Raw genomic sequence first — 15702 nt, forward strand, 5'->3', positions numbered from 1 at the left:
CTCAACAAAGTGCCATTGTGTCTTGTGGAACCGAGACATATGAGTTCTATTTTTTTTTTTTTTTTTTCCCCTCTATCCCTGTGCTTTGGTGACAATCGTGTCCAATTTTTATGTCTCATCTGTCTGTCCCATGCCTCTGTCTTCAGGGGATTTCTTCAAAATGTTAACTTGGCAAAGGATGAAGTGTTTTGAGTTAAGAAGTCAAAGGTTAAGGTCACTGTGACCTACATCCCTTTGTAATTGCGCAATCAGGAATACCTGGAGGGAATTTCATTACATCTGTCACACATGTCCATTTGGACTCAAACTGATTAGAGTTGCCCTTGCTTCATTTTTTCAGATTCCTTCCTATCTATAGTCAGGACAAACATGGATGTGAACAGCAACTAGTTCATGGAAGAAGAAAAAACACAAGGCTGTGATTATAGTTTTTTTTTTTTTTTTTTTTAACTTCCTCAGTTTTCTGATCGTTCCTTATGGGTTTTTTTCTTTGTCTATGTGCTAATGTCGATTTAGTTGTTATAAAAGCTTCTGATGAACAGCAGCATATAGACTCTGTACAGTTGTATGTAGACAGCCAGACGAACGTTCTACTGCCATCAGCAGTGCTGTTTGTCTCAAGGCAGGTCAGATCCTCTTGATAAAAAGCTTCTATCTTGAATGTCAGCTTGCTTATTTGGTCAGAGGTCAAGGAACCCCTTTGAGTATCCAACCTGAGGTGGGGATTGCCAATGATTAGCATGAAGTCAGCACATGAATGCAGATGTCCAACCACACTCTAAGACACAGCACTAAGCAGGCTGGAGGGAGAAATGTCTTTTGTACTACATTTCTTAAAAAAAAAAAAAAAAAAAACAAACCCAAATGTTAATCCTCTGCCTCTTTACCTGTCAGCATTCTGTCCACAGCCAAAACAAAAGAGTTTGCTGCTCTCCTTCTCTGGAGCTGTTTTTGTGGCCTTTTTCCCAGCTGGACAGGTGCTTATTAAGAAACAGAAAACATTCTTTCAGTTGGTTTAAGAGGGAAAAGCCATTTCAGGATAAATTGAAATGTTTTTGCTGAATAGGGCGATGCTGAAATATTGTTGTTTTTTTTGTGTTTTTTTTTTTTTTTTTTTTCCCCCCCTCCAGACTCATAACTCAAAAGCCAAAAACCATATGTTTTGGAGCTTTGCTGTACTTCCAGCTTGTTGTTTAACTTTTCTAATCAGCCTGCACATATCCATTTGTTTCGCCATCGGAAAAAGCCCTACATTAATTACAGACAGGATACTCTTGAAGACAGGTGTTTATAGTATTTCATACAGCAGCTGATTTTTTTTTTTTTTTTTTTTTTTTGTCTGATTATATTTAGGTTGGCACTGCAGTGTGTTTGTTTCATCTGATCTCATCTTTCACTTTGGAGACACATATGATCATATGTGTCACATATTATAAGTTCTTGGTTAAATTTAATTTCAAACCTTTCGTTTCCCACACAATCTTGAGGAATCATTTATTACAGATAGTTTAACGGGCAAACTAGGGGCTAAAAGCTGATGATTTATGCACATTTAATGTCAATGTTGATTCAATTAGCAGCAAGTGTTTAATTTGTTGACTTTTCGCACATAGAAGGTCCCATGTGACAGGTGTCTTTGTAAGTTTTATTGATAGTATAACTGTGTATTTAATTACATAGCTGTGCAATATATCCCCAGAGGCTATCTTGTATGGAGTTTTCTTCTTTCTTAGACTTGCTCTTTACGATGTCATCTTTATCTGGCTGTGTGGTCTTCTCATCTCTCACACAGCCATGAGGCCCATTAGCACACAGCTCTTATCAGCCCGTTATTCCCATAAAACCGGCCTCTCTCAAAAGAAAACCCAAACATACAGCAGAGGTTCAGCAGGTGTGTCTGTCTACATGTGATGAAATGAAAGTATGGTGTCTGCATTTTTGTAAAGTTACTATTGTGTTGCAGCAGACTTGCTGATTCCTGTTCTGTTCACGTCTGTGTGCCTCATCTTCACTATCCTGGAGAGTGTTGGCATAATAAGCGCTGGAAAACCTCAGCAGCCGCTTTCATCCTGATGACAGGTTAACGACAAGCTGTTCAGTGCTTGCTGATTTACAGTGATGGCACTGAAATCATACCAGAAGGATAAAATAACTGATGTTATTCTCCATTGCAAATGGACACATACTCACATTTAGCCCACTGCATCTTCACACAAGCTGTAGGAGAGGACGTGAGCCTGACCACCATTTTTAACTTTTTTGCAGATGTGAATTTAAAACTAAGTCTGTCTTTCCTGGCCCCAGGGTTTAATGGGTTTGCTTTTGGTGGGGGTCACACTTTTGTCACAATTTCCTCCTGTCTAATTTTCCTCCTTCCACCTTGAGTAGATAACATAAATCAAGTCTGTGAATGGCGTTTATTGTACTTAGTAACGGTAGTTATTCTCACGCTCTGTAATGGAGCCAGGGCTCCCGAGCAATAAACGTCAGTAGTTGGCTTTCTCAAATGTAAGGAACACAGTGGAACAAGGTGTGGTGTGTGGAGGTATTTGTCACCTCAGAGAAAAGGTCTCATATTGAAGCTATCATCATTAGGGCTCCTTAAGTGGCAGCTGACTGCCATCGTGCTTCAAGATAAGTGTTGACAGGTACGCAGTCCAACACTCTGCCTTAATAACTCACTAGGATGTCTTTCTACCTATTTCCTGTTTCCTTTCCTATTTTTGTTAACTCCCTGACACCATACAGTACTCACATATGTGTCACAGTCTTTGCTTGCAAAGCATGCAGAACCATGGCTGAAAAACATGGCTCTTATTTTTAAATTGGAAACAGAGATTTTGCAAGATGTAGGAATTACTATGGCCTCCAAAACATTTTCATTATTTAGTTAATGTAATTTCATCATTTATTAAACTCTCAGAAAGAAATGTGATTTATTCCTTAAAGGTTCTTTCAGTGATCTTCATTTGTTTTTTTTTGTTTTTTTTGGGGGGGGGGGGTTCATAGTTTAGTTTAAGTTATGAAATACACAGAATATCATCACTTCTTTATGACATAAGTGCATTTAATGCTACCTGAGTTAGCTGTCACTCAACAACGTCAGAAGTAACATAATTGAATACGAATCTGATTATTTATCTGAATATTCTTATGGACATTTGCTGTGCAGTTCAGGATGATAATTGTTTTCATTCATTTTGTTTAGCTTGATTGTCTTTTAAGCAGAGAAGGGAAAGTGGGGAAATATGGTTACTTGAAAGCTATAATGAGCTCCGTGAACAATTCAGAGTTTTTCACATTCCTTGCAACAGGATGATTCCTCTCCGCATTTTGGATCCTGAAAGCACCACTCGTGTTCAATACACGAATCAACACACATGCAATCAAAGAGTCTGCTACCATGTTCGGTAGTAGTTTGTCTGTGATGGTGCAGATATCATGATGTGAACTGGAAGAGTTCGGGGATGACATGATGAAAAAAATGGATGGCTAGAAAAGAGATAGGGCATAGCTGGGCATTACATGAAAGCAAGTTATCATTCACAGCAGAGTGATCTCACGACACTATCTGTCTTCAAAGTTAATCTGATGGAGATACTTCTGAATACCTGTATTTTCCTCAGAACTTTCGTCCACCTTCATGATGACAGTTTTAGCAGTGTGGAAGACTGAAATATGTGCTAAAAAGTGGTTCCAGTGATCCATTTGAGCAGAACTGTACAATCGATATAACTCTTCTGTCACCTGCTTTTGTCCCACCTGATTGAGGGTGGATCTCTGCCTTGCTGGGAAGTGAAGTCATAAAATTAATGATTTTCTTTTGACTTTAAATAGCAGAATGTTGCTAAATACAAAGTTCAACCTACCGCAGTAGAAATAAATGGGCATTTAATCTGGAAATTAACTATTTGGTTCCTGAGTTGCTTATCTGTTTACTGTATCTAACTGATAAGGCACACATTTAAACTCACATAATTATGAGGTAGACAACCAGAGCTAGTGTTTAAGAGTGTGGTTCTCCATTCAACAGAAATGCTAAACCTCTGCCTTTCTGTTAATATGGTTTCTGGCTGTTCATGGAGATACAGAAGCATTGAAAGACTGAGGACTCACAGAATATCTTGCCATTTATGACAATATGCTATTTTAATTCCTGTCTGAAATAAAATTATTTATTTATTTATTAATTTTTTTTTTTTTTTACTTTGAACATATTTCTAGAGTCTCTTGCTCCAGAAATAATTTATCAATTCAAACCAGGTATCAGGAAGAACCAGAAATAGGAATTTGAAAAGCTATCCTTAGCATGTGACTATGGAGCAGCAGTGACTTTACTCCAAGGTTGTCATACATGTCTGTTCTTCCCTGTGTCACACAGAGAAGCCAGTTGCCTTCGGCAGAACCCTCATTACCAGTGTTTATATTCATAGTCTGAACATAAAGCACATGTTATTTTTGGCACGAAGAGCTCTGTGTTCTCTGCATGACCATCTGATACTACAGCAACAGTCCTTAAGATGTAGGACCTGGTAGTTGGATGCAATGATAATCTAAGCCGTTGTTAAGCTTTATAACCCAAATTTTTTTAACAATCATCACAGCCCACATAGAATTGTCCAAATACCTTTTACCTTTTTCTTATTCCACCAAAAGTGGAGCAAATAATAATTAAACATTATCTGTTCTGTTTATTCTGTGAAATGTAGACTGTAGTAAAACATATGTAACATACATATGGTTTATGAATGATTGTCTATATATTACTTTTAAGGGAGGTTGTTTGTAATATTTTCTGCAAAACAAAATCCATCATACTGAGACTTAATACAATATCACCAAATACATTTTAACGGTTCATGTTCAATAGATTTTGTTGAATAGTGAAACGTCTTAGAATTGTGCAGAACCACAAGTCATGTTTCTGATATATTTGCCTGTCTGTCCACCATATGTGAAGCTGTATGAACACAGATTACAGACATATTCTGTTACAGTTCTAAATTATACTTCACTTCTTCCTCACAATTTTTCTCATAGTAACACAGAGTTATTGTGAGCTTGCCAACAGTGCGGTTACCTAATTGCCACAAGCTGCATCATCACTGTCTTACCTTGCTCAGCTCTGTATTTAAAGTCTGACAAATCCTGTAATTTGAATACATATGTTCTTTAGTTTTATGTGGTGTCAAAAGGAAATGGCTTTGGACTGATCAAAAGAGCTGTTTGATCTTTCTCAAATTTTAACAGTGGAAGGCAGCCAGCAAAACATATGCTCACCTGGCTGTTCGGATGTACCAGATCAGAACACACACCTGATAATTTCCACCTTTTTTTTCCTTTCTGTCTGTCAGAAGAAGCATTCTCCGCTCAGCATGACTGTCTGAAGGAGGAAAAAGAATCCTTAACCAAGCTGCAAAAGGAATGCACCGCCAAGAGGTATGTGAACCTGTCATTAGCTGTTGCGTGATTTTTAGCACAGCAAACAAACTTCTTCATTGCATTTATCTCCCTTGACGAGATTACACCCTGCCCCCTGCCTCCCACCTTGCTCTCTCCGAACAAGGGGATGTTTTTGCGGCTGGCTTTTCCTATTTATGTGTTCTCCAAATATGCACATTGGGCTAAAAACCCTATTGAACTGTGCTTGTCTTGGCCCACTGTGAGATGTCTACAGAGGGTGCCAAGCTTTGTTTATCTGATAAGTGCCTAGCAGCAAGAGAAGGTAAACCAGGGCCCCAGGGCCAAGAGACCCTGCAAACAGGAAATTAGTACGGACAGTTGTACATCTGCTAAACATCCAGTCCATGGAAGTATCTTGAATTTTATTTATTTATTTTTTCATGGAAATGTTTTGTTTTATTTTACCTTACTTTTTTCAAGGAAAAGGTCATGCCTGTCTGTGCCTGCAACATGAAATACTTCATTTGGCATTACTTCCCCCTTTGGTCTCTACAGAAAGAAATAGTGTATTCCTTTGGCTTATGTGAACTGTCCTTGTTACTTTAAATTTGTAATTACTTATTCCAGAATAATATATTACAATTGTATGTTTGTACAAATAATAATAAAAAAAAAATTGAAATGGCAGAGCTTGCAGGACAGTTTTTTTCAGGTCAAATTATCATACCATCTGTCTTTTTTCTCACTCATATTCTGCAGCCACAGACAGGGAAGGCTACTGGTAAGAGACTGTTAACCACATAAAAAGACACAGGAAATTCATGCCAAAGGCAAGGACCGTAGATGGGAAGATGCATTACATTCAGTCACCATTCTACCCCAAAATGTCTTTATCTTCATGAAAGGAAGAACTTTTACAAGTAGAGGTGTAATTGTTGTCCAGGACCACCAACAAGAAAGTCTCTCTCTTGCATCTCACACAACATACCCCCACAATAGCTAGTCAGGTTAGCAGGGACAGGTACTGTTTGAATTGTTGTTAGTTTTACCACAGTGCATTAACTTTAACATTTTACATTTTCTTTCCACATGATGTATTTGTGTTCCTTGTATTTCAGTTGTTACCATTTGACTCTAGTACAGCCTCAACCTTTCAAATTAGTATTTGCAGGTTGACACAGGTTTCTCACTGATGCAGTTTAATGCTATAGGGACATGCATAATTTTGGAAGACAATTTGACATGATGAAAATACAGTGCAGAGGTTCTATCGGAAATTTCTAAAATACCACTGAATTTGAACGTTGAGTTTTAATGACAAACAGGGAAAGTTAGAAAATGTATTATTTTCAGGCTAAAAATAAATAAAATTCTTAAAATCTTTCAGGCTGTATATGTTAGTATTTTAAAACTTGCTTCATCTGTTCTGGTCACAGGACTGGTAATTGCTTTATCAGCAACAAAAAAATGTCAAGATGCTTTTTGCATGTTTTATTCCTTATCTCAAATGAATAACACTACATGTCTTCTAAGTGGAGAGCATTTTACTCCACAGAAACACATTGTCATTCTAGCATAGAGAAACCTCACTCAAGTTAAACCTCAGTTTGCAGGGAAAACTACAAGGCCAAACACTGAGACTTATTCTGCTTTCTCAGGCCATAAAATGCTAAGTGTCTCAAGCCTGTTTAGATAAGGTGATGATAGTCTGGAGCTGGTGGACTCAGCAGAGCTAACTGAAGCTTCTCTGATATGGATTTAAAATTGCTTGTAATTTGGCAGTAAACAGATTAAGCTTAGAGACATTAACCCACTATTACCTTCCACTGCACTGCATACATAAACTGTGTGCTGTGTTCATCATTAATCTTTCATATCTTCACGAACTTTGTTACCTTTGTCTCTTACAGAAACCCACAGTGCAGGTCTAGATGAGTTCTACTGTTCCCTCCTCTGCCACATAATCCTTCTCGCTACTCCCTCAGTTGCCTCCCGTGCCCCCTACTCTGAGCAGCTGCTTTTGTCTCATTGTGTTGTCCTTGTGTCTGGTCTTTGTTTCTGCAGGGAACAGTTTCTCAAGTCCAATGCCCAGCTCACCTTCCGCTGTCGTCAGCTCCTCTCTGAGCTTTCATACATTTATCCTATTGATGTGGTGAGTTGGACCGTATGCTACCTCATTGTTGACAGGTAAACTGAATTACCCGCTTATACAACCAAGGCTTTCATAAAGCAACGGTTTGTAAAGTAAGGTGTGCAACAGCACCATTTTTATTCAGAAATTATGTTTGATTCTAAATGTCAGAACAGATCATCTAAAATCTTTACATATGTGTTTAATTTCTCTGACATTATAGTTATTCATTTTTCCATAATTTTGGCAAACAAAATGAACACCTTCAGTGCTGAGAACACTCACTAATGGCTGAATGATTTAAAATGAGCTTCTGAGTCACCAGTTTTCATCATGTCTATCTATGTTTCTGCTGCCTGATCATCTCTAATATGAAAGCTCTCGTTTAAATTCACAGACCAATCAGTCAGATTTTGTCATCTGTGGAGTGAAGCTGCCAAACTCTGAAGACTTTCAAGGTAATTCATCATGTGGATACTTGTGGTTTTCATGGTTACGCAAGGTTAAGTAATGGTGAAGGAGCAGAACAAATTTTATTTTTCTCTAATGTAATTAAACAATTTACTATTTGAAGGCAAATGATCTCATAGATACAATGTCTATGAGATCATTATTTTGGCCACTGTAGATGGAAATTACAGCATATAATTATTGCTATATAATTTGAACGCATAAAAGAGATAATGACATAATTATATCATCAATTGTGAGCCAGTTTAATTTTACTACCCGGGAAAGGTTGACACCCTTCTTTTCTCAGGCACGTTCTATACATTCAAAATCAAAATTACCCTCATGACATCATGTCTTTCTTCAAATATGTGAGATGAAATTGCTGACCCGCAGTGTTTTCTATGAGAAAAGACAGTGTTGGAAATTATGGGGCACATGTATGAACTTTGCTCAGTTGCTTTTGTTTTATTTAATTTATTTTTCTTCTCTGACATTAAATTTATGGTTTCCCAATAGCCAAGTGGTTAAGGCACATACCATATGGTCATATTGAGCCCTGAGCAGCAGGGTTCAGATTTTACTTCTGTACAGCTGGACCATTTACTCCATATTTCTCTCCCACTCTCTTGCCTCTATTTCCTCTCTCTCTTCACTTTCCCTATCAAATAAAGATATAAATGCTGGTTAAATATGACTTAAAAAAATTTATTCAATCTTTTTTTTCACATGTATGTTTAAAAAAAAAAAGGGAGTAATATTCATTCATTCATTTATCCATCTATCTTCTACCACTTATCAAAGCTTAACACAGAATAAGGCAGGCAGTTACAGCAAAAACGGCTTGTTATCGTTTGAGGTAGAGGGAGGGTGAGATTAGAGTAAGGGTCACGGTGTATGTGATGGGATGACTGGGATTTGCTGTCACAGCCAAAAAAAAAAAAGTTGATGACTTAATGACCTCTCAGTTTCTTTGATGAATTGTAGCTGGGGTGGGTCCTAACTCTACACTAAAGTGTAATGAACATTCAACAACACTCAACATTCTCAAGCTCCTTTCCTTATAGCTGGTAAGACCAAGCAGGCCTCTGAACCCATATTGAAAAATACCCCTCACAATCACCTCTGCTCCCTGCTGTCACTCTCCACCTGTTAACATCTTTTAAGAGTGCACACACATTCACAAAAGTGACAGCTAGCCCGTTTGTGTTTGCAGCCGTCACTTGTTACAATAAGGTGGAGACCTGTGTCTGCTTCTGCCTGCCAGTCCTGCATAGGTGGACACACAGCAGTGAGTAAACCACTGAGCATGTGCTGTGGCAGCAGAAAAGAGGGCTAACATAGAACATCCTAATACATTTAATGCTAACTCCCACTCCCAATATGCCCTTCCACCTGGTTGGGTGGCTTGCGGTTTGTGAGATGCAATTTCAATTAATATTCACTCTCTAACAGTTGTGCCCATCACACATCTGGCAAAGGCCTGTATGATACGTAGAAACATTGTACAGAGAACAGGTAAAAAGCATGGAGAAGCATGAATTTATCCCCCCATTTTACCCCATTGCTGAACCCTGCTCTGATTTGTGTGAGGTCCATCCCAGAGAGGACAGTGTTCAAGTCCAGAACTGTCTCGATGGGTGTCAAAGCCAGTTTAAGACAGGCCTAAAGGGAGGATGTTCCACATAAGAGACCAGGCTGCAAGTTTGTTGGAGTCCTAATCTCATTGGGGGTCAAAGTGGAGCTCAGTGATGCTGAAGCCCATCTATGTTTTACACTAAGCCTGCAGCTCAGCCTGAACAAGTATCAGCAGTCTCCAATTGCACCCTAAGGTGTCGGTTATTATGGCAAGTCCTTTAGTTGACCTAATATTCATGTTAGTGTGCCACATTATCCAAATGGTTTACTGAAGGCACCTTAGCTGTTTTGGAGGGAAAGGCAGAATAAACAGGGATACAAAGCACGTTTTCCACGTTAACATTGAAAAACACTGTGTGAGACAGAGGGTCCACCGTTGGTTCCTGCCGTGGTCGATTTTTCTTTTTCAAAGCATGGAGATAAAAACCACCACGTTGACACTATATCTTTGCCTCGAGCAGTGTCCCGCTGTTGGAGAATGTGAAACCACTTAGCATGCTGTCTTGAAACCATTTCTCGTGCTCAAAGCAAGGTGTTTTGCTGTTTCTTTCCTCATCAGAAAATGTTCACAGAGACATCCAGTTTTCTACCCTCCAAATATTTGGGCTCTGAGGGGATACTTATAGGTGATGCGTTAGTTTCTCAAGAATATATCTCAAAGAAATTGGGAATCCCACTGCCATTGTTTCGAATACCATGTTTGCTGTGCCAAATTTTTTTCACTTTCGAATCATTTTCCACATCAATGTAGCTGCTCTTCCTCCTGTGAATACTTGGATACCGAGCTATTTCTGATTGGATGTTTATACATTTTTGTTTGGATTCACAAGATGTGAACATGGTTTATGTAAACACAATTTATTTTGTAAGGGAAGTAGATTCCAAAGGAAAAGCTTTGAAGTTGATTTGATAACATACTGACTCTTGGTGATTAAAATTCTGCCATTTGAATTTAATTTGCATTAGATTGCAGGCTTTGAGGCCTGTTGGGTGATGACGTATATTGCCTTTAAAAACATCAATTTTCTGCTGATTGAAACTCTTGGCAAATGTGTGATTCATTGGAGCCACTTTCTGATTTTGTGTTATGCAGCAAAAGATGATGGGAGCGTGGCAGTTGCCCTGGGTTACACAGCACACCTGGTCCTGATGATCTCATGCTTCCTGCAGATCCCTCTTAGATATCCAGTGATCCACAAAGGTTCACGCTCCTCCATCAAGGATACCATCACTGACAGACTCACTGAGAAGGAGAGAGAGTAAGTGCACTGACAATATCATAAAGAAATATAAACATCTCATTTAAAAATATTCACGCGTCTCTCATCAAAAATTTTGACATCTGAATTATAAGTTTGTTACAACATCATCTAACTTGCTGTACAAATATTACCCTGTAATACTTAGTGACAAATCATACCAACGTGTTTTTTTCTTATTAATGACTCTGTTGTGGCTGATGTTGGGCTGCTCTGTCTTGTATGATTAGTTAAATCTCCTGAAAATATTTTGATCACATGGAATGATGTTGAAATTAAGCTTTCTGTTTCCATGGCTGTGCGCAGTCTATGCCTTAAATTGTTGTGTGTATATAAGAAAGTATGCAGTTCTGTTAGTGTGAGGACCGCAAATAACTCAACAAAGCACCACCCTTCTTTTCTAATCTAGGGGCTATTTTACAAGTAAGAATAAACAGTGTGTATGGGGGAAATGCAACTGAACAGAACATCATTGAATCATGTGAAGTACCTTTAAACAAACTTAAAATCAATTGTAATTGCAGTGCAGTGAATCGTGATGATGATTGTTTTGGCTGAAAAATTATGGTGAGTCATGGAGCAATGGCTTTGTGTAAATCTTATTAGTTAGTTAACTAGAGTAAAATAAAATGAAATATTTTCAGATTTAATTTAACTGTACATTGTTTTATACTAAGATCTTTTACAACATTAAAGTTAAGATGTTTTTTTTTTTTTTTTTTTTGGCTGCACAATCTTAGTCCTTATGGGAAAAACGTCATATTCAATCTTTTGAGCAAGTTTAATATATAATCATTCACATCAGTATTGGATGAATTCTTGTTCATTCTACTAAGATTATGCAACACTCGATTGCTCCCTTTAAAAATCCTATTAAATATGCCTGTTTAAAAACAATTCAACATTGTGTACCCAAATTACGTTTTCTGTTGCAGTGCTGTGAGTCTTTGGATAGCTGAACTCACTGTACAGTTTTTTACTCTACTGGAAACTACAAGAGCGTTGTTAGTGTGTGCTCTGCACGTTGAGATTGTGCAACCCATCATTCTTGTTTTCAACCTTTCCCTCATGGCCGGGCAAGTGTTGTTCAACCCTGTCTCCTTCCATTATCTCTGTTGTAGGATTTCAATAAAACAAAATTAAATACAAAATGCAAAAAACGTATATAAAAAACATGCCTCATAAACTCATATTTGTTTTGTGTCAAAACATTAACAGTCATTGATCTCTCCCAGACCTTGGTCTGCTCCTTCAAACCTGCCCCTGCACACTTTCAAATCTTTACTGGAGGATTGAGTAGCACTAAAATATGTTTTCTATTTATTCAGTAGTGGCGTGAAAGAATTCTGGTGTCAGATACCGTATTGCCTTTTTCATTTTGTAGCAAATCCCTGTGACTCTGCTCGTGCCACTCGATACTGCCTGTTTTGTTGTATGGGTGTGTTCAAAGCAGAGTGAATATTTTTCACTGCTGCTGCTTTCAGTGTTGCAAACGGCTACCCATCTTACATTTGCATTGTTGCATCTGTTCAAAAAATGTCAGTCGTCACTCTAAAACCTTTCCTTAATTTGAATACTCATTGGAAAAGACGGGGATTAAGATGAAAGCAACGCTGAAGTTGGAGTAAGCAATTCTTATCCAATACACATTTTGTATCAGTTAATATCTCTTCATGGCCCACTAAATGTCTGTTACGTGTGTGCTGGAAAACAATCTGGTGTTCTCACAGAGTCCAGAATGTGAATAAACTGGAAATATACAAAGTGGCTGGAACTTGGCAACTTAACACTTTTCCAGCCAATCAGCAACAACGGGCCCAGCAAGCTGCATTTAAAACATATAGTCTATAATTCCCTAGGTTGGAGGAAAAGTGTTGCTGTAGTGTGCTCCGGCAGCATTTCAGTAATATGCCAAAATCATTGGAGCCACATCAAGTAACTCTGTCCGATTTTGGGAGGAGGAATATGGCAGTCATTCAACTGCCAGCCTTGTTATACTTTTACTCTCTTTGAGGCTCGATATTTAAGGTTTCAACAGATCATAAATTCAAATAATTCAAATTATAAACTCAAATAATGGTACCACGAATGTGTGGAACTATAATCTAGAGAGGCTCATACTGCTTTGCTAAACTAAGCATTTTAGCTCATGGCATCACCAGTGAAGGACTGAAATGATCAAAGGAGCCATAAACTCACACTGGACCACAACATCTTTAAGACAATGTCTGGTCTATGTCCGGTCTATAAATGGGGTGTCTCAGTGAGATAGTTTGTTGTTTCTCATGACATATTTTGAGTTTGTGACAACCTGTTAGAGCTAACATTTAACATGTCTATAATTTTTTATATCTCTGGATTGTTCTTGTTGTTAAAATGTTGGTAGAGAAAGGAATGGTAAATTTTAACCTAATGTGATGCTGTTTGTTCAGGTTGATTTGGTGCTTGTGTTAGATTAGCCCCGGCATAGTAACTGATAATAACTGGTGTAATAGTAGTTTGCTTCGTTAACAATGTAGGGGTGATAAATATTTACTCATCACCCACCTCAGCTGCAGCCTGCTGCAGTGCCCTGTCTTCCATCAGCTGGTGGCTGCAGTATTTTCTCCGTAAGGACAAACTGATCAATTCCTGGAGGATTTGAATTTGATTGGATAAAAGATCAAAATGTGTTTTATATATTTGGAATCTAATTTGTCATCCAACAGCATTTTCATTGACTCTCCTTGTCAATACCCTATAACTGAAGATGCAGTGTCCAGTTCTTCCTTTTTCCTCATTAATATAAACCACAATAACTTTGTCCGTCCCACAGATGAAATCTTGTTCTCAAATAGAAAAATTTAAGTCAACTCGTCAGTAATATTCATTTGTAATTGGTGCAGTCTCATTCTTTCCTTTTTGAACATCCTCGGGTGTAGTTTGTTTCCTTTGTCCTCTTAGGAAATTCTGCAGTGGTAACCTTGTTGTTTTTACAGTTTTCATTTGAATGCAATGCCGCCTGGCAGCTACACACTAGTGCATCAATACACATAGACACAGACAGTAGCACAGTTTCAGCTGAGCTTGGCCTCTGGATTCTGAGTTAGAAATTAATGTGACACATTCAGATTGAGTGTTCCAACCATGCTGCTGAGAAACCTTAGTATAGACACTGGTTTTTGCAAATGCACCCTGCATACACAGGAGGTGCTTTTTTTTCTGAAGCTGTTTTGTTTCTTCCATGGTAACAGCCTAAAATTCCCCCTTTTTCAGTTTACTCTGGTATTCAGAGAATGTGTAATGATGCTCTGTAAATCGTGCAACCATTTATGTGTCTGTGTCTTTATCACACCCACTTTGCTTCCCATTTTCACAGCATGGTATAATTTCTGTTGAATTGAACACCATTAACGACTGAAGAGTTACTACGTTGACATATCAGATGATAAACTGAGAATCTCTCCTGGGGCTTTGGTGTGCAAGTTGTGACTGTAGTTACAACACAAGCCAATGTCATAAAATTATTATTTGTGTGTGTTATGGTCTTGTAACTATGGATCAAGTCAGAATTGAAACCCCGCTTCAATATAATTACACACATGCTCAGATATGCACCTGAAACGCATATTGACATTCCACACATGTGAGAGCCACCTCAATAAATGAGAGAGCAGGAGTTATGAGGAAGAAAATCTTATAATCATCATGTTGTTCATAGCCATATTTGAATACGACTATGCCCCTCAGTAAATGCAAGAATTAAATATATATATTATACTATAAAGAATTAAAGTCCAGAGTTAAGCTTGTACTTGTCAGCCATTAACATTATGGCCCTTAGATATCTGCAGCATATCACTCCTTTTTTTTATTCTGAAGGGATATTTTTTCACAGTATGATAATACTGTGGAAAAAAATGTTTTGCCAAGATTTTTTTTTTGTTTTTTTGTTTGTTTAGGTTGGAACCTGAACAAATTCTTCTACTTTCAAAACACTTGGTGGCCTTTGAATTTTGAGTGCTCTGTATGGAGAATCATTCAAATTGGCAAGAGATGAGATATAGTCTTGACTGGTTTCTTGTTTCTAATTTCGTCTGTGCTCACAGAACAGCCAACAATGGTTGTAACCGTGTAAGGTCGACTTCTGTATTTACCAGCGCCACTTTGTGCTTGACTCTTCATCCAAAAAAATGTCACTGCTTCTCTTCAGTCAGGGTAGATGAGAGTGATGTGTAAATATGTCCTGATTTTACATCCTCATCGTCAATGAGGAAAATCAGCTAGGAGAAAGTGTGTGAGAGAAAGGGACATTATCAGACAATACTTGTAATGAATTGCCATTTCACTTTATGGATGATTTTATTATGACAACAGCTGGAGAGACTCACTGGGACCCACTTCGTACATTTGCAGTCCTACCATTCAGGATATTTATACCATCGTTCAGCAACAAAAAATAAACCTGCAGGCCCTGTGACTGTAGGACAGACACAACAATCAGCAGCGCCCTGAGGTGTCCTTGAGTAGGGCCAAACTCTCTAGCAAACTTTTAACCCTGCTTCACATGTTTATGACCCCTGAGGCCCCAGTGGGTTGCAGACGCATAGCAAAATGATGTGTGGGGAGATGGAAAGCAACTAGCTGGCTCTAAACGTGTACAAAAAAGGGGTGATTAAAGTGTCGGAAAGAGGCAGCCAGTGGTGATAAGTTAGGTGGCTTGGGATCAGTTTCTCAAAGTGTGGTAGGATTAGCGAGCAGTCAGTCAATTATAGTGGCATGCACATAGCAACCTTATGTTAGCTTAGTTGTATGCTTCACTGTAGGCCCATACTAGATGGT

At 38.3% G+C, this 15702-nt stretch overlaps 1 protein-coding gene across 2 annotated transcripts in view; it reads left to right on the forward strand.

Moving 5' to 3' along the window:
* The window catches only part of uvrag (UV radiation resistance associated gene), a 76137-nt gene that overhangs the window by 20239 nt on the left and 40196 nt on the right, over positions 1 to 15702 (forward strand). For both annotated transcript variants that reach the window (XM_029520003.1, XM_029520004.1), the window contains exons 9-12: positions 5355 to 5439; positions 7468 to 7555; positions 7932 to 7992; positions 10716 to 10881. In XM_029520003.1, the coding sequence (XP_029375863.1) occupies positions 5355 to 5439; positions 7468 to 7555; positions 7932 to 7992; positions 10716 to 10881 (400 nt within the window). The remainder of the gene's footprint in view (positions 1 to 5354; positions 5440 to 7467; positions 7556 to 7931; positions 7993 to 10715; positions 10882 to 15702) is intronic.

Source organism: Echeneis naucrates, chromosome 14, assembly GCF_900963305.1.
Source record: "Echeneis naucrates chromosome 14, fEcheNa1.1, whole genome shotgun sequence".
Taxonomy (NCBI): Eukaryota; Metazoa; Chordata; class Actinopteri; order Carangiformes; family Echeneidae; genus Echeneis; species Echeneis naucrates.